Source organism: Orycteropus afer, unplaced genomic scaffold (genome assembly GCF_000298275.1).
Source record: "Orycteropus afer afer isolate SDZICR_OR568_19922 unplaced genomic scaffold, OryAfe1.0 scaffold00130, whole genome shotgun sequence".
In the NCBI taxonomy this organism is placed as follows: domain Eukaryota; kingdom Metazoa; phylum Chordata; class Mammalia; order Tubulidentata; family Orycteropodidae; genus Orycteropus; species Orycteropus afer.
Window position 1 is genome coordinate 4433038 of NW_006921717.1, and position 15604 is coordinate 4448641.

General features: G+C 58.9%; 1 protein-coding gene across 1 annotated transcript in view; it reads left to right on the top strand.

Moving 5' to 3' along the window:
* The window catches only part of MAP4K2 (mitogen-activated protein kinase kinase kinase kinase 2), a 12752-nt gene extending 502 nt beyond the window's left edge, over positions 1-12250 (top strand). The window contains exons 3-34 of the mRNA XM_007944981.1: positions 8-52; positions 157-214; positions 421-511; positions 594-658; positions 926-981; positions 1312-1359; positions 1451-1493; positions 1877-1949; positions 2028-2159; positions 2237-2299; positions 2635-2716; positions 2818-2925; positions 3369-3447; positions 3538-3596; positions 4127-4170; positions 4250-4288; positions 4374-4407; positions 4495-4600; positions 4681-4769; positions 4858-4899; positions 4979-5063; positions 5165-5244; positions 5327-5387; positions 5485-5602; positions 10010-10068; positions 10149-10252; positions 10350-10527; positions 11329-11397; positions 11520-11606; positions 11807-11877; positions 11993-12048; positions 12163-12250. Of these exons, the coding sequence (XP_007943172.1) occupies positions 8-52; positions 157-214; positions 421-511; positions 594-658; positions 926-981; positions 1312-1359; positions 1451-1493; positions 1877-1949; positions 2028-2159; positions 2237-2299; positions 2635-2716; positions 2818-2925; positions 3369-3447; positions 3538-3596; positions 4127-4170; positions 4250-4288; positions 4374-4407; positions 4495-4600; positions 4681-4769; positions 4858-4899; positions 4979-5063; positions 5165-5244; positions 5327-5387; positions 5485-5602; positions 10010-10068; positions 10149-10252; positions 10350-10527; positions 11329-11397; positions 11520-11606; positions 11807-11877; positions 11993-12048; positions 12163-12250 (2412 nt within the window). The remainder of the gene's footprint in view (positions 1-7; positions 53-156; positions 215-420; positions 512-593; positions 659-925; positions 982-1311; positions 1360-1450; positions 1494-1876; positions 1950-2027; positions 2160-2236; positions 2300-2634; positions 2717-2817; positions 2926-3368; positions 3448-3537; positions 3597-4126; positions 4171-4249; positions 4289-4373; positions 4408-4494; positions 4601-4680; positions 4770-4857; positions 4900-4978; positions 5064-5164; positions 5245-5326; positions 5388-5484; positions 5603-10009; positions 10069-10148; positions 10253-10349; positions 10528-11328; positions 11398-11519; positions 11607-11806; positions 11878-11992; positions 12049-12162) is intronic.
* Positions 12251-15604: the final 3354 nt, after the last annotated feature.

A 15604-nucleotide genomic window follows, 5' to 3' on the forward strand; every position in this document is an offset into this window, starting at 1 on the left:
CTTCGAGCTGCTGCAGCGCGTGGGGGCCGGGACCTATGGCGACGTCTACAAGGTGCGCCGGCGGCGGGCGGGCGGCCGGGAGGAGGGTGCCGGCTCAGCGCCCCGCTGTGGAGCTGCGGAGCCAGCCCCCAACCCGCGCCCCCTCTGCCCCTGCAGGCCCGCGACACGGTCACGTCCGAATTGGCCGCCGTGAAGATTGTCAAGCTAGACCCAGGTGAGGGCCTGGGGAGCCGGGGCCTCTGCGCGGGAGCGACGGCTGCGCCCCGGGGCGTGGGTGAGGGGACAGGACCCCCAGCAAGTGCTGTCACGTGGAACCTGTCCGGCCCGGATGGAGGCACTCCGTGCCCATTTTGCAGATGCAGGCAGTGAGGCAGGGCGACCTCTGTGCTGCCCCATCCCATGATGCTCTGTGTTTCCCAGGGGACGACATCAGCTCCCTCCAGCAGGAAATCACTATCCTGCGTGAGTGCCGTCATCCCAACGTTGTGGCCTACATTGGCAGCTATCTCAGGTGAGGCTGCTCCCTCCTCACATGCCCAGGCGGCCCTCAGGTGGCCCTGCCGTGTGCCCACCGCAGCTCTGTGTGCCTCCAGGAATGACCGCTTGTGGATTTGCATGGAGTTCTGCGGAGGGGGGTCCCTGCAAGAGATTTACCACGGTGAGGCCCAGGACTGCCGGCCCAGAGAGCCACAGCCTCCCCTGGCCTTAGACCAGGACAGTGTACTTGGGCCCCTGGCCCCTCCTGACTGGCTGTGTGACCTTGAGAGAAATGCTGTCCCTCTCTGGGCTCCATGTCCCAGGCTGTGCAGGGAGGGGATGTGGCCCCTACTCCTTTCACCCCCACTGCCCGATTTCCCCCATAGGGTGGCCTGGGAGGATGGTATATGCCCCAGCCCCCTTGCCATCCCTCACCCTTCCGTTTCAGCTACCGGGCCCCTGGAGGAACGGCAGATTGCCTATGTCTGCCGAGAGGCATTGAAGGTAGCTGGGCCCACAGAGCCTCCCCTCCTCCCCACACTCCCAGCCCCAGGGAGCTGTGAGCAGGGAGACCAGCCGGCCACTGGGGCGGGTGGGGTGGGTGGTGCAGAATGCTCCAGGCTGGGCTGACCTGAGGGACTGTGGGTCCTGGGGGGTAGAGGCCCCAGCCCTGTTGCAGGAAGCAGCCCATTTCCCTCTTGGCTCAGTCACTTCCTGTTTGGGGAGAGGGGAGGAGGAAGCGGCTTGGGTGGGGGGCCCCAGTTCTAAGAGGAGATTCAGGACAGGTGGAATGGTACAGAGTAGGGCTGCTCTCAGGGACTCCTTTGTCTCCAGGGGTTGCACCACTTACATTCTCAGGGGAAGATCCACAGAGACATCAAGGTAGGGGTCCGGCCCGGGGCATTGTGGGAGGGAGCAGGCGGTGCCCTCCTTTAGGGACCCTGAGATGAGACTTTGTTTTCCGTTCCCCCAGGGAGCCAACCTACTCCTCACCCTCCAGGGAGATGTCAAGCTGGGTCAGTACCTTGGGGACAAAATCAGGGTGAGGGTTCTGAGAGCGCCCCTGAAATCTCCGATCCTCAATTCAAGTCCCGGGTATCTTTGAGCAAGCTGCCTTGCGCCTCACTTTCCCCCCTGAGAACATGCAACCGTGCTCCCTTCCTGCTGGAGGTGGGATGAGGTGGGTCAGTACAAAGTCTGATTGGGAGCCGATTGCTCTGTCAGTGGGAGGTGGTTGACCCCTTGCAGGGGGGACACAGACTTGCCTTAGGCCTGTGGCAGCTGTGGGTGGACCTGGGCTGCCCGCCCACTGAGCCCTGCCAGGTGCATCCTGACCCTGCGCCCTGGTCGGGGGAGTGGCAGCCAGAGGGTGGGTGAGACTCATTGTTTCTCTTTGCAGCCGACTTTGGGGTGTCAGGGGAGCTGACGGCATCGGTGGCCAAGAGGAGATCATTTATCGGGACTCCGTACTGGTGAGGCTATGCCTCGGGTGAGGGGGCAGGGACTTCAGGTGGGGTACCCAGTCATGCCATCTGTGACCCCGCCTCTAGGATGGCCCCAGAGGTGGCGGCCGTGGAGCGCAAAGGTGGTTACAACGAGTTATGTGACGTCTGGGCCCTCGGCATCACCGCCATCGAGTTGGGCGAGCTGCAGCCCCCGCTCTTCCACCTGCACCCCATGAGGTCAGCCCAGCACAAGCCCCTTGCCTGCCCCCAGCCCTGCTGATGACCTTTGACCTCTGACCTCGTGCCCTCCACAGGGCCCTGATGCTCATGTCCAAGAGCAGCTTCCAGCCACCCAAGCTAAGAGACAAGACTCACTGGTAAGGGCTCCCTGCTCCTTCTGGGGCCCCACCTTTATAGCCAGGCCCGTGGGGAAGAGGAGGAGCCTCCTGCCAGTTCCCAGAGTGCACCTGGAGAGCCTCCCCAGACCATGGGAGTGAGGACGTGGTGTGGACAGGGAGGAAGGCAGTGGGCAATGACAGGCTGCTGGGTTGCGACAGACAGTCGCTTTTGGTCAGGCGGTGGCTCTCGGTCTCAGGCGGGTTCCTTCCTGGGCGGGCCCCGCTGGCTCCCGCTGGTGGCTGGGCACCACTGGCAGGATGCCATGCGTGAGGACTCACCTGGGTCTGGGGGTGGGGGATCTTGTGCCCACCAGGACCCAGAATTTCCACCACTTCCTCAAGCTGGCATTGACCAAGAACCCCAAGAAGAGGCCAACAGCAGAGAGACTTCTGCAGGTGGGCGGCCAGGGGCGGGAAGCGGGGGTGGAAGGGCTTGATGCTCTCAGAAGCAGGGCCCGGGGACAGCAGCCAACCTGCTCATCCCTCCAACCCCCCAGCACCCATTCACAACCCAGCAGCTCCCTCGGGCCCTCCTCACTCAGCTGTTGGACAAAGCTAATGACCCGCACCTGGGAATGCCCTCCCCTGAAGACTGTGACCTGGAGGTAAGTGGAGGGGAGCTGGGGAAGTGGGTCTTGGCCCGGCCCAGTTGGAAGGCGCCCCACGGTGATACAGGTCGGGATCCCTTCAGCTGGTCTGTCACAGCCCAGGGATCCTCTTCCAGACAGTGGAGCCTTGCCTTAGAAACCTGTCCTGAGCCGGAACTGGGTCTTGTCTCCCTGTAGCACCCCTTGACAGGTCCCTGCTCTTGGGTCCAGGCTGCCCGTGACACCAGCTAATTCACCTTCTTGCTTTCTGTGTAACCTCTGGCAAGTGTCTTGACTTCTCTGTGCCCATTCTCCCACCTTTGAATTAAGGGTGCCTTTTATCTCATGGTACCTGAGAGCGTTGGGAGAACATAATGGGTAAATGTGTGTGAACCCCCTGGAACGGTATGTGGTGCGATGGGCAGACCTGTTTGTGGCCCCCGATTTCTGTTCTTCCTCAGACTTATGACATGTTTCCTGACACCATCCACTCCTGGGGGCAGCATGGCTCAGCCGAGAGGACCCCATCAGAGATCCAGTGTGAGCCTGGAAGGGGGCTGTGCGGGTTTGGTGTGGGGGGCCAACCCTGAAACCCAGGCCCCTAAACTGCTGCACCCTGGGCCCCTGCAGTTCACCAGGTCAAATTCGGTGCCCCCCGCAGGAAGGAAACGGACCCACTAAACGAGCCGGTGAGGGGCTGCATGGGAAGGGTGGGGTGCAGGGGTGGGGTGGGAGCAGGAAGGGGAGGGCGGAGGCGAGGGACTTGGATGGAGGTGGAACCTCTCCGGGGAGGAGACCTGTCCCAAGCAGTCCTATCCCGTTGTGTCCTGGACGCTGGCACTCCTTCCTGCGCCAAGCCCTTCTGGGTGGTCGGCTGGGAGGCGGCAGGGTAGGCACACCTTTCTAAGAAGGGGGCCTCTTGAACCTTTGAGGAGGACCCGCCATATTCAGCTGTTTCTCTTTGCCTCGTCTATGTGTCTTTGACTCACTGTCTCTCACTCTAGTTGTGTGTTTGCTCATACATCCTTAGTCTTTCTTGCTGTCTCTGTGTCTCTGTCTTGATCTCTGTCTCTGGCACCTCAGGGTCTCCTGCTCCCTCTCACCTCACTTGCCATCTGTCCGTCTGTGTTCTCTGTCCCTCGCCATCTTCCGATCTCTCTCTCACACTACCTCGTTTCTCTGCCCCTCTCCCGGTCTCTCTGCCTCGGTTTCCCCACAGTGGGAAGAGGAGTGGACGCTGCTGGGAAAAGAGGAACTGAGTGGGTGAGTGAGGGAGGGAGGCAGCAGTGGGGGGGCGGTTTGGGGGTCAGAGAAAACTGACCTCTGAACCTCCCACCCCCAGGAGCCTGCTGCAGTCTGTCCAGGAGGCCCTGGAGGAGAGGTGAGGGACTGGGTTGGGGAGGGGCCGGCCAGGCCCAGGCCCCATCACACCTCCCACTTCACATCTCTCTCATTCGTCCTCACAGAAGCCTAACTATCCGACCAGCTCTGGAAGTCCAGGTGTGGGGCTGTGCAGAGCTGGGTGTGGTGGGGGTGCCGTTGGAGTCCTCCACTAACAGTCAGGCTGGCCCCCGACCCTTCTGCCAGGAGCTGGACTCCCCAGATGAAACCATGGGAACCATCAAGCGGGCCCCGTTCTTGGGGCCAACCCCTCCTGAGCCTGCAGCTGAGGACTCTCTAGCCAGCCCGCCAGGTGAGCCCCAGGCCGGCATGCTGGGATGCAGATCAGAGATGGGGCTGGGACTGGGCACCACAGAGGGTCTATGTTTGCAGGGACCCCACCCCCACCTCCACGAGGCCCTGACAGCCCCCCACTGCTCCCCACCACCTGGGCCACCATGAAGAACCGGGCAGATCCTGAGGTGAGAGGTTACTACAGGGGCTGGGGGCTGGGGGCTGGGGGGCCAGTACATCACCGTGGCCCTGACTCTCTCCTTCCCTCCCTCCCAGAGGTCATCCTGCCACGGGCTCCCCCCGACCCCCAAGGTGCACGTAAGTACTTGCCCACAGCCCATAGCCCTGCCCCTCTGCTCCCCCACGCCCCTCTCCAGCTCTGACTGCCCCCCCGCAGATGGGCGCCTGTTTCTCCAAAGTCTTCAATGGCTGCCCCCTGCGGATCCACGCTGCCGTCACCTGGATTCACCCTGTCACCCGAGGTAGGCCAGAGTCAGGGAGCTGGGGGAGAGACAAGAGCCTGGGACCCTCCTGGCCGAGGCTGGGGGCGTGGCTGACCTCTGACCCCTGTCCAAACCTGCAGACCAGTTCCTGGTGGTGGGGGCTGAGGAAGGCATCTACACGCTCAACCTGCATGAGCTGCACGAGGACACCCTGGAGAAGGTAAGGTGGCTCGCGGCCACAAAGGGCTGGCAGCTCAGAGGCCCAGGCGCTGACCCCCGTCCACTGACCTCTGTCCCTCTAGCTGATTTCACACCGCTGCTCCTGGCTCTACTGCGTGAACAACGTGCTATTGTCGCTGTCGGGTACGTGGCAGGGTGGGAGGCGGCAGCCCCACAGTGTCCTGGCTCCACAGCACCTGGCCACCAGCCCTCTCTGAGCCTCCCCCCTCCCTTCCTGCAGGGAAATCCACACACATCTGGGCCCACAACCTTCCAGGCCTGTTTGAGCAGCGGCAGCTACAGCAGCAAGTCCCCCTCTCCATCCCCACCAACCGCCTCACCCAGCGCATCATCCCCAGGTCAGGGTCCCTGGGGTGCCGGGGAGGCAGAGGGCCCGAGGGGTCAGACTGCAGCCCCCCTGTTCCTCAGGCTGTCATGATCTTAGGCACAAGGCTCCCCCACACCGAGCTTCGGTTTCCTCATCTGTGCGGTTGCTAGCTTCTTTCCCCTAGCCACCAGGCTTGTTGGGAGGCATGAAGGAAATAATGGATGTGAAGGTGCTTTGCAAATTGTACAAGGTCTGCAAACAGAGGTTCTGCAAACCATGAAGGGCTTACAGGCCATAGAGCCCCTGCAAACCATGGAGGGCCTGCAAACAGTAGAGGGTCTGCAAACCTTAGAGGACCTGTGAACTGCGGAGAGTTTGCACATCGTAGAGGACTTGCAAACCATAGAGGGCCTGCAGACCATGGAGGATCTGCAAACCGTAGAGGTTCTGCAAACTTTAGAGGGCCTGCAAACCGTAGAGGGCCTTCTGTGCCTTATAGGATGAGAAAGTTAATTTAACAGTCATGCAAACATTTCCTGAGCACGTATTATATGCCAGGCCTTCTGCTGGGCACAGAGATAATAATGCATTATACATGTCCTTGTTTTCAAGAAAGAGGGCAAGGTGAGCCCATAAACAGACACTTAGGAACTGATACCTGTGGCTGTCCAGACAGTGGTGGGGCAGTGGTGGCAGCCTCTCCTTCCAGTGGGGAGACCTGGTTCGATTCCTGGCCAGTGTCTCCTTGTGCTATTGCCACCTGTCTGTCACTGGAAGCTCACATGTTGCCATGATGCTGAATAGGTTTCAGTGGAGCGCCTCGACTAAGATAGACTAGGAAGAAAGGGCTGGCTATCAACTTCCTAAAAGCAGCCAGTAAGCCCCGTGGAACCTGGTGGTCCAGTCCGTGCCCGAGCCTGGGGATCGTTCTGTGGTCCACAGGGTCACCGTGAGTCGGGGGCTGGGCAACAGCAGTGCCGAGGCCATCTGAGGGAGAACTCAGAGAGGCGGGCGAGGTCCTGGATTTTGAAAGTGCACAAAGGCTTTCCTGGCAGATGAGTTAGGGAACAGCACCATAGGCAGAGGGAAGAGCAGGTGCCAACGTGTGCAGAGGTGCCACCTGTGCGCCTGGGGAGCTCCAGGCATTTGGCCAAGGGAAGAGGAGGAACAGCAGAGACAAAGCTGCCCCGGTGGCCAGGCCCTCCCAGTGATGCCAGGACAGGAACTGGACTTTGTCCAGCTGGCAGCAGGCACCGTGAGCCTGTTCAAAGGATCACTGTGTGTCAGTCCGGATTCTTTCCATGGCTGGTGGTTGTACTCACTGGTCAAGGAAAAGGGAACTTACCGGTTCATGCAGCTAAAAGTCCATGAGTAGAGTGAGCTTCAGGCTCAGCTGGATCCAGGCCTTACACAGCGCCTCATGGCTTTGGCTTCCTCCTCTTACCTTCACTCTCAGGCTGGCTCCTCTGTCAAATGATGGCCACCTGCAGTTCCAGGCCAGCGCTCCAGTAGCAAACAACCCAATTAAGCTAGAACTGCTATTTCCAAGTAATTTCTACAGACATCCCAGGGCCAATTCTCATTGGTCTAACTCAGACCCCTGCCCACCCCTGAGCCAATCCCTATAGCAGGGGATGAGGAGCTCTGGTAGCCAGGTCTGGCCATGTGCCCTCTCCTGAAGCCTGGGGGAGGGAGGGTAGGAGGGACTCAATCAGCCCCACCCAAGAGGAGGAGATGCTGGCAGACAAAACCAAAGCTACCTGCTGTCCCCAGCTGGGCCGGGTGGACAGTGGGAAAAGCTGACAAGAGGACATTCAGAAAGGAGGCCCATCTCATGATCAGAGACGAAGGGGTTAGGCTGAGGGATGGTGAGATGAGTAGCATTTAGAAGTGCCATTGACAGGATTGGGGCCTCTAGAACAGCAGTTCAGCTTTGTTGTGTTTTATGGGGTGCTGGGGGCGCGGTTTGGTGGTGTAGCGCCTAAGGCATTTGACTGCTAACCAGAAGGCTGGCGGTTCAAACCCACCAGCCTATCCTTGGAAGGAAGGTTGGGCAATCTACTTCCATAGAGATATCACCTCAGAAACCCAAGGAGGGGTCGCTATGAGTCAGATCCGACTCGACGGCAGTAAGTTTGGTTTTGGGGTTTTTTTGGGGGGCTCCCCAAAAGGTGAGGGTCACTCACTCGGCCACTCAACAAATAACTTCTGAGCCCCTGGTGGGTTTCAGGTACTGTTGGGGGTGGGGAGGAGGGCTCCATCCGTGTTAGGTGCTGTCAGGTTGGGTGTGACTTAGCCATCCCCTTACAACAGGACGGAACACGGAACACGGCCCTGCCTTGTGCCATCTTCCAGTAGCTGTTGTGCTTGAGTGACCGTTAGCCACTCAAGGACTGTCAGTCTGTCTCATTGAAGGTCTTCCTCTTTTTCGCTGACCCCTCCCGAGTATGTCCTTCATGGACCTGTCCCTGGAGTAATCTAGCTGTACTTCTTCCAAGACAGGATCTGTTTGTTCTTCGGCATTCCGTGGTGTATTCAAGCATTTTTTGCCAACACCATAATTCAGAGGGATCAGTTTTTCTTCGGTTTTCCTTATTCATTGTCCAGCTTTCACATGCATATGAGGCAATTGAAAATATCTGAAGGTAGAGCCAACAGGATTTCCTGACAGATTGGTGGAGGATGGAAGAGAACCAGGAGTCAGGGATGACTGCAGGGTTTCTGGCCCCGCTGGTATGCGGGAAGGAGGGAGCTGTCATTAGCTGGGGGTGGAGCAGCTTTTTTGTGTGGGGAGAACTCGGTGTTTTCACACTGAGCACAGATGAATATGTGTTGATCACGCAAGTGGCGCTGTCCCTCAGTAGCTGGCTGGGTGGGGCTGGAGTTCTGAGCAGAGGGGCCCAGGCTGTGGGTTTAGATGTTGTCAAGGCGGCCTGGGTGATGGTGGAAGCCGGTGGATCAGGGATCAGGCCAGGAGGGCAGGAGAGCTAGGCTAGCAGCTGCCTGGCCTGGGAGACTGTGAGGGCCTGCCCCTCCTGGGGCCGGGGCGTGGTCCCTCCAGGGCTGCAGCTGCAGCCCCAAGGCCCTGGCTTCCTGTGCTCATTCCCCTGGCCCGGCCCAGCGAGCTGTGCTGTGGCCCAGGACCTGCAGGAAATGGCCTATCAGAACCCCGACAAGCCCCAGGCAACTTTGGCCCTGTGTTTGGAAAATCAAAGTCCCTGTATCCACTTTGAATGTTAAGAATGGGGGACCAGAATTGTTGGGAGACAAAACAAACACCAAACTATGTCCCGCTGCGCCATCTGAAGGCCAGTTGGTGAGGAGCAGGGGAGGGAAGAGCCAAGGGCAGCGAGAGACAGACTGCTCTCTGGGGGCTTGGTGGAGGCGGCCGGCAGGGGTGCAGACATGGAGCCCTGCTCCCCAAAGGAAGGAACGGGCTCAGAGGGTCCCCCTGGGAGTTTAGGGGACATGAGTAAGGCAGGGAGCCCTCTGGTGACTGCCCCTTGCACTTCTCCCCAGCCACCAAGGTGAGCCAGCCACTGGCCCCACGTGGCCTCAGCCTCAGCCAAGGCAGCAGATGGCAGTTCGTTTGCCATCTTCTTGCAAGTCATTCGACCTCCTTGGGCCTGTGTGCCCATCTGTGAAGTGGAGTGCATTGCAGGGGGCGGGGCAGGGCCATGAGCACGCCCTGTAGTCCACAGAGTGGAGCCTGTGTCCAGTCCCAGCCCTGCCACACTCTGGTGTCTTCATTTCTTCATTTAAGCCCTGCTTTCATCTACAGAAGGAGCTCTGGTGGTGTAGTGGTTAAGGCACTTGGCTGATAACCAAAAGGTTGGTGGTTCAAACCCACCAGCAGCTCCATGGAAAAAAGATGAGGCAGTCTGTTTCTATAAAGATTGACAACCTAGGAAACCCTATGGGGGTTGCTATGAGTCAGAATTGGCTCAATGGCAGTGAGTCTGGTTTTTTCAGATTTTGTCTATAATGAATTTCTAGACATTTGGAATAGGTGGAAAGATCTACTGGGGGTGGGACAAGCCCACCCTTTCTGAGCACTCACGAGGTGTTGGGTGCCACTCAGCCCTCCCTTGTCTTAGTTCAGTCAGTCCTCACAGCAGCCCTACCAATGGACACTGGTGTTATCCCACTTTACAGATGAGGAAACTGAGGCATGGAGAAGCTAAGTGAATTGCCCAAAGTCCCACCAAGTTAGCAGTCATCCTGTGGTCCAGACACTCCGGGCAGTGGGTGCTGGAGCCATGAGACCACCTTCAGATCCTGTACCCTTCACCAGCTGTGTTAACTGGGCAAGTCCCTTTGCCTCTCTATGCCTCAGTCTCTGAGCTGTGAAGCAGGGATGCTAGTACCCACCTCATGGGGCTCTGCAGGGCCTCACCCGCAGATGGTGACATGACACGTGCCCGGTTGTCCCCTGCAGGCGCTTTGCCCTGTCCACCAAGATCCCTGACACCAAAGGCTGCCTGCAGTGCCGCGTGGGTAAGACCCAGGCGGCGCGGGGCCGGGGAGGGGGCCGGGGTGCAGCCCAGCCCGGCACCCACTGCCCGCTTCCCTTGCAGTGGGGAACCCCTACACAGGTGGCACCTTCCTGCTGGCTGCCCTGCCCACCAGCCTGCTCCTGCTACAGTGGTACGAGCCGCTGCAGAAGTTCATGCTGCTGAAGGTGTGGGGGCAGCGGGGCTCGGGGCCCATCAGGAGGCGGCGGCAGGGACCTGGGGGCGGGGCGGGGCAGACACCTGAGCACCCTTGCTGCCCCCCAGAACTTCTCCAGCCCCCTGCCCAGCCCGGCGGGGATGCTGGAGCCCCTGGTGCTGGAGGGAAAGGAGCTGCCGCAGGTGTGCGTGGGGGCTGAGGGACCCGAGGGGCCTGGCTGCCGAGTCCTGTTCCACATCCTGCCCCTAGAGGCTGGCCTGATGTCCGACATCCTCATTCCACCTGGTGAGCAGGAGGCCGGGCTGCTGTGTTCATGCATGTGTGTGTGTGTGTGTGTGTGTGTGTGTGTGTGTGTGTGTGTGTGTGTGAGAGAGAGAGAGAAAGAGCGCTGGCTCTCAAACCGGGTACCCCACAGCCTAGGGCTCCAGGAAGACCTCGGGGCCAAGGGCGGCTGAGTGGGGCCCACCTCAATGAACCTGGACTGGGCTTCCATAAAAGATGCCATGAAACCAAAGGGCTTGGCAGCTAAGGAGACTTGAACAGTACTGCTCTGGGTCACCCAGGGAGGGGCTGCAGGAACAGAGCTGAGCCTGGGCAGGGACAGGGGACCCCATTCTAAGCAAGGAAGCAGGACACTGGGTTCTGGGGCAGTCGGGAGCACAGTGAGCTTGGTGGGTCCCAGGGGAAGGGCAGGCACGTTGGCCGGGGACACACACAGGCTTGTATTCTTGGTCCTACGATGCCCCTGCAAGGTGGCCATCATCTTCCCTGTGCTGCTATTGTTGGGGAGCCGAGGCCCCAAGAGGGGAGGAGAGGTACCTGAGGTTATGCCGGGACAGAAAGCGTGGATCGCTGACTGCAGCCCTGGCCCTGACTCTGCCTCTGTCCCCCATGGGTCTGGAGCTCTGTCACCTCACTCTCTGGCCTCAGTCCCTTCCCCAAGACTGGGGATCTGACCTCGAGGGGCTGTTGTAAGGCAGGAATGTAAGGATGCCAAGGACCGGCTGCAGCATGTGCCCCTGTCCTCTTAGGGACCAGAGGGGCTTGGTGGCTTAGCTAAGGCATGTTTCCTTTCTCTGCCTCTAGAGGGGATTGCAGGCTCAGCCCAGCAGGTGATCCAGGTGGACAGAGACACAGTCCTGGTCAGCTTTGAACGTGAGTGCCCCTGGGGTCAGGACTGGGCCAGCAGAGCGTGGGAGTGGGGTGGGAAGCTGGGGGATGGCCTCCCCGGGAGGGAGTCCCCATCCATCCCAGCCCACCACCCTCTCCCTTTGCAGGCTGCGTGAGGATTGTCAACCTGCTGGGTGAGCCCACGGCCACGCTGGCACCTGAACTCACCTTTGACTTCCCCATCGAGACTGTGGGTGAGTGAGCCAGAAGTAGGGGACAGGAGTATCCCAGGCCGAGAGCACATGGTGTGGGCCCGGGGGCCTGGGACTGGCGGCTGGACCAGGAGACAGGTCCCCCAGCCCCCTCCCAAGAGCCTCCTGGTCACCCACAGTCAGTGGGTGAGGGACCAGCCCCCCAGGGCAGGACGTGAGGTTGACAGTGGCCTGCCCCTCAGTGTGTCTGCAGGACAGCGTGCTGGCCTTCTGGAGCCACGGCATGCAAGGCCGCAGCCTGGACACCAATGAGGTGAGTGGGGTGAGGGGCCCGGCTGCCTCCCCCACCCCCAGGTGTCCCCCCACCATCCTCCCCTCCTTGGAGAGGACCCACCAGAGTGGCCCCAGTGCCCCCCTTGTCTTTTCAGGTGACCCAGGAGATCACAGATGAGACCAGGATCTTTCGGGTGCTCGGAGCCCACAGGTGAGACAGGGAGGCCCAGCCTTCCCTGCAGGCTCCCCTGGGGCCTGAGAAGGGCAGCCACGGCTGCAGAGCCTCCCGGCCGGCCACTCACCTCTGCTCCTCTGTCCCCTCCAGGGACATCATCCTCCAGAGCATCCCCACGGACAACCCGAACGCTCACAGCAACCTCTACATCCTCACAGGCCACCAGAGCAGCTACTGAGCACCTCCCCTAGCTGCAAGCCCTGGCGGTCCCCACCCAGGGCTGCTGTGCTGGGGCCAAGGACAGAAGCCTCCTGAGAAGAATTTTGGGGCTGGGGTGGAGCCCACCCCACACCTCTGCAATAACTGGACTTAACAAAGCTGCTCTCACACCCACCATCCCCCCAATAGGCAGCCCAACCCCCGGGGGCCTGAGGCAGGGGCCCGCGGTGGGGTGGGCCCTGGGCAACCCATTCCATTTGGTTCCACATTCCCTGTCCACTTTCTGCCAAGAGCCTCCCCTAACGCACTGTCCCGGGAACATGTATTTAAGAGAGAGAACTATATTGGTATTAAAGCTGGATTGATTTTACTCCATGGGTCCCAGGCTCATCTCCCTGCAGCACGGCTGTCAGTGGGCCCCAGGGCCATGGCTGCCTGCGGCTCCTTGGTAGGGAAGCCAGGCAGCTGGTGGGGAGGCCCAACCCCGCACATCTCAGGCTCTAGCCCCAGCTTTGCAGTTGAGACCTCTTTGTGACATGGCACCTCAGGGAGTCACGTGGCATGGAGGTTCAGGGGAGCCCTGAACAAATGGGCTGTCATCCAGGGCACCCCCTCCCCCAGACAGAACCATACCGGGTGACCTGTGGGTGGACCCAGGGAGGCTTTTGGCCTTGAGAGACAGCCCTCTAAGCAGGGGCCCTGTCCCAGGCCCCAGGGTTGCCTCCCTGGTGCCCATGTACTGCCCAGGCCTGTGTCAGACCAGGGACAGCTGAACGTGGGCCTCGGGTCTGACTTTCGGGAGACAAGCCTGTGTCCATTTCATGGCTATTCCTAGAGGCCTTCCTTGGTGCCAGGCTCTGGGGTCGCAGAGGCAGACGTCCCTGCCAAGGTCTGGGCCAGCCCCTGGGAGGGGACCTTGGGCCTGCCTCTAGAGGCCACGTCCACACATGGCCAACCTTGTGCTCCACATTGTCATTGTCCCCGTTTCCCTTCCCAGCATGCCCTTCACCCCAGCACTGGCTATGCTGCTCGTGACCAGAGCCAGTAGGGTCCAGGCCAGTAAGCAGGTGAAACAAGGAGGCAGGGTTAGGCTTCAGGGGCACAGGCAGGAACAGGGCTGTGGGGTACAGAAAAGTCCTAGCCTGATTACCCACCTCCTGGTAGCCAAGCCAGCATCTGAATGACTTCTCCATGCCTGGCAGACCCTCAGGAAAGATCTGCTACATGAGCGAAGGGCTGAGTGGGTGTAGGTAGGGCTACGGTGCTGCGGACTGGGTGGCACCATCATTGTCACCCTTCAGCAGACCCCCAACTGCTGGGACTCAAGAAGTCTGGGAAGGCTTCTTGAAGCTGGAATGGGGAGGCAGGCCAGGGGAGGGGCCGCACCTCTTGTGTGCCAGTCACTCACATCCACGATTCCTGGGAGGCCCAAAGGATGGTGAGAGGCCCCTTCCAGTTCTGAGGGTCTGTCTGCGCCCACCCATAGGCCATTTGATAGGCCAAGCAGTAGGGTGATGTGTACAAAATGAACTTTTAACTCTGAGATTTCCAGGAGGTGATGGCGGGGACCCGTTCCCCACTCAGCAGCTGCCCTCGGTGTGGGTTGTGTCCACAGAGCAGCGGGAGGCAGACAGCGCCACCCAGCGGCAGGCTGCCCCACCCTTCAGCTGCCCTTCTATCCTGAAAGGGAAGCAGAGTCAGAAAAGGAGAGTTGGGGGTGTCAGGGTGGAATGTGCCAAAGTGGGGTACACATGCAAAGCAAGGGCTGCTGATCAAATGTTTGCTTCTGGCAAAGGCAGGCCACAAGCCAGAGAAAGGCCAAGAAAATTAACACTGTTTCTGTTGCATTTAATAGTTTTGAATAGACAGCGGGTGTCCCTAGTACTATGTTTTAAATACAAAGTGGATACAATGAAACTGGAAAGGTTTTCTATTTTCACAATTAAAAAGAGATACAATGAAGAGTCTCCTCACCCCCCAGCCTCAGCCACTTGGGTCCTGGTTACTCAGGAACCCTGGTAAGGTATTTCTGTGATTGAAGCGATTTGGTCTGTTTTGTGCCTACCCTCCCCCTTTCTATGTGTACAGTAATGTCTCCAACACACTGTTCGCACCTGGTCCTTCTGAGATTTGTTGGAGATCTTTCATTATCAGTATCCCCCTTTGATTTTTTGAACAGCTGTGCCACTGTATGGGCTTCCCATAATTAAAATTAATTAACTAATTAACAGAGCTCTGGTGCCACAGTGGGTAAGGCATTCAGCTGCTAACCAAAAGATTTGTGATTCGAACCCACAGCCAGCCCTTCTGCAGAAGAAAGATGTGGCAGTCAGCTCTGTAAAGATGACAGCCTTGGAAACCCTGTAAGGCAGCTCTACTCTGTCCTGTAGGGTCGCTGTGAGTCAGGATTGACTCCATGGCACTGCTTTGGCTTTAACTGTAACTAGATCCTATTGATGGAAACTTACGTTGTTTCTACAATTTGTGTGGATATTCCGATGCCACTGGCGCTTGTAGACATCCCGGAAGTGTCACCACCTGGTCTTAGGAGGCTAGCTTGTCACTGTGCCAGTTGCTGTCAAGTTGCCCCCCCAACACACAAGGACAGGCACCCAGAGATAAGTCAGATCAGCCTGCTCACAGCTGTGAGAAGCCGAAGATGATGGGTACCTCCGGACCCCCAGGACCCCGGGTAACTGGCCCCTAATACAACCCTCCTGCTGTGAGGGCCGAGGGGAGGGCGACAACCAGAACGTGCCCCTCAAGACAGTGAGATCTGCCATGTTTGCTGTAGTGTGCCCAGCACCTGGCCACCGCCTGGAACCCAATCACCCATTGCTGTGGAAGTTAATTCCGACTCAATGACCATAAAGGGCAGCGCAGTACTGCCTCATAGGGTTTCCAAGGCTGTAATCTCTGCAGAAGCAGACGGCCACATCTTTCTCTTGGGAAGTGGCTGCTGGCAGGTTCAAACAGCCAAGCCTTTGGTTGGCAGCTGAGCACTTAACCACTGTGCCACCATGGCTCCTTTGGGAGCCAGTCAGAAAGAAAAACAAAAAAAAAAAGAAAAGAAAACCCTAAACCCACTGCCATCAAGTTGACTGATAGTGACCCTAGAGGACAGAGGTGATCTGTCCTGTAGGGTTTCCAAGGCTATAATCTTTGCAGGACCAGAGAGCCCTATTGGATCACCTAATAAGGTAAACACAGGCTTACTTATGTTTATGTACTAGTCCATAAGTGAACAATTTCACATTTTTTCACCACGTCAAGGATGCTGCTGCTAGGTATGGCACCATCTGCTCTCTCCCCACCCCACAGCACCTTCCTAAGAATCAAACCTCTTTTTAAGTGTAGAATCCCCTACAGCGAT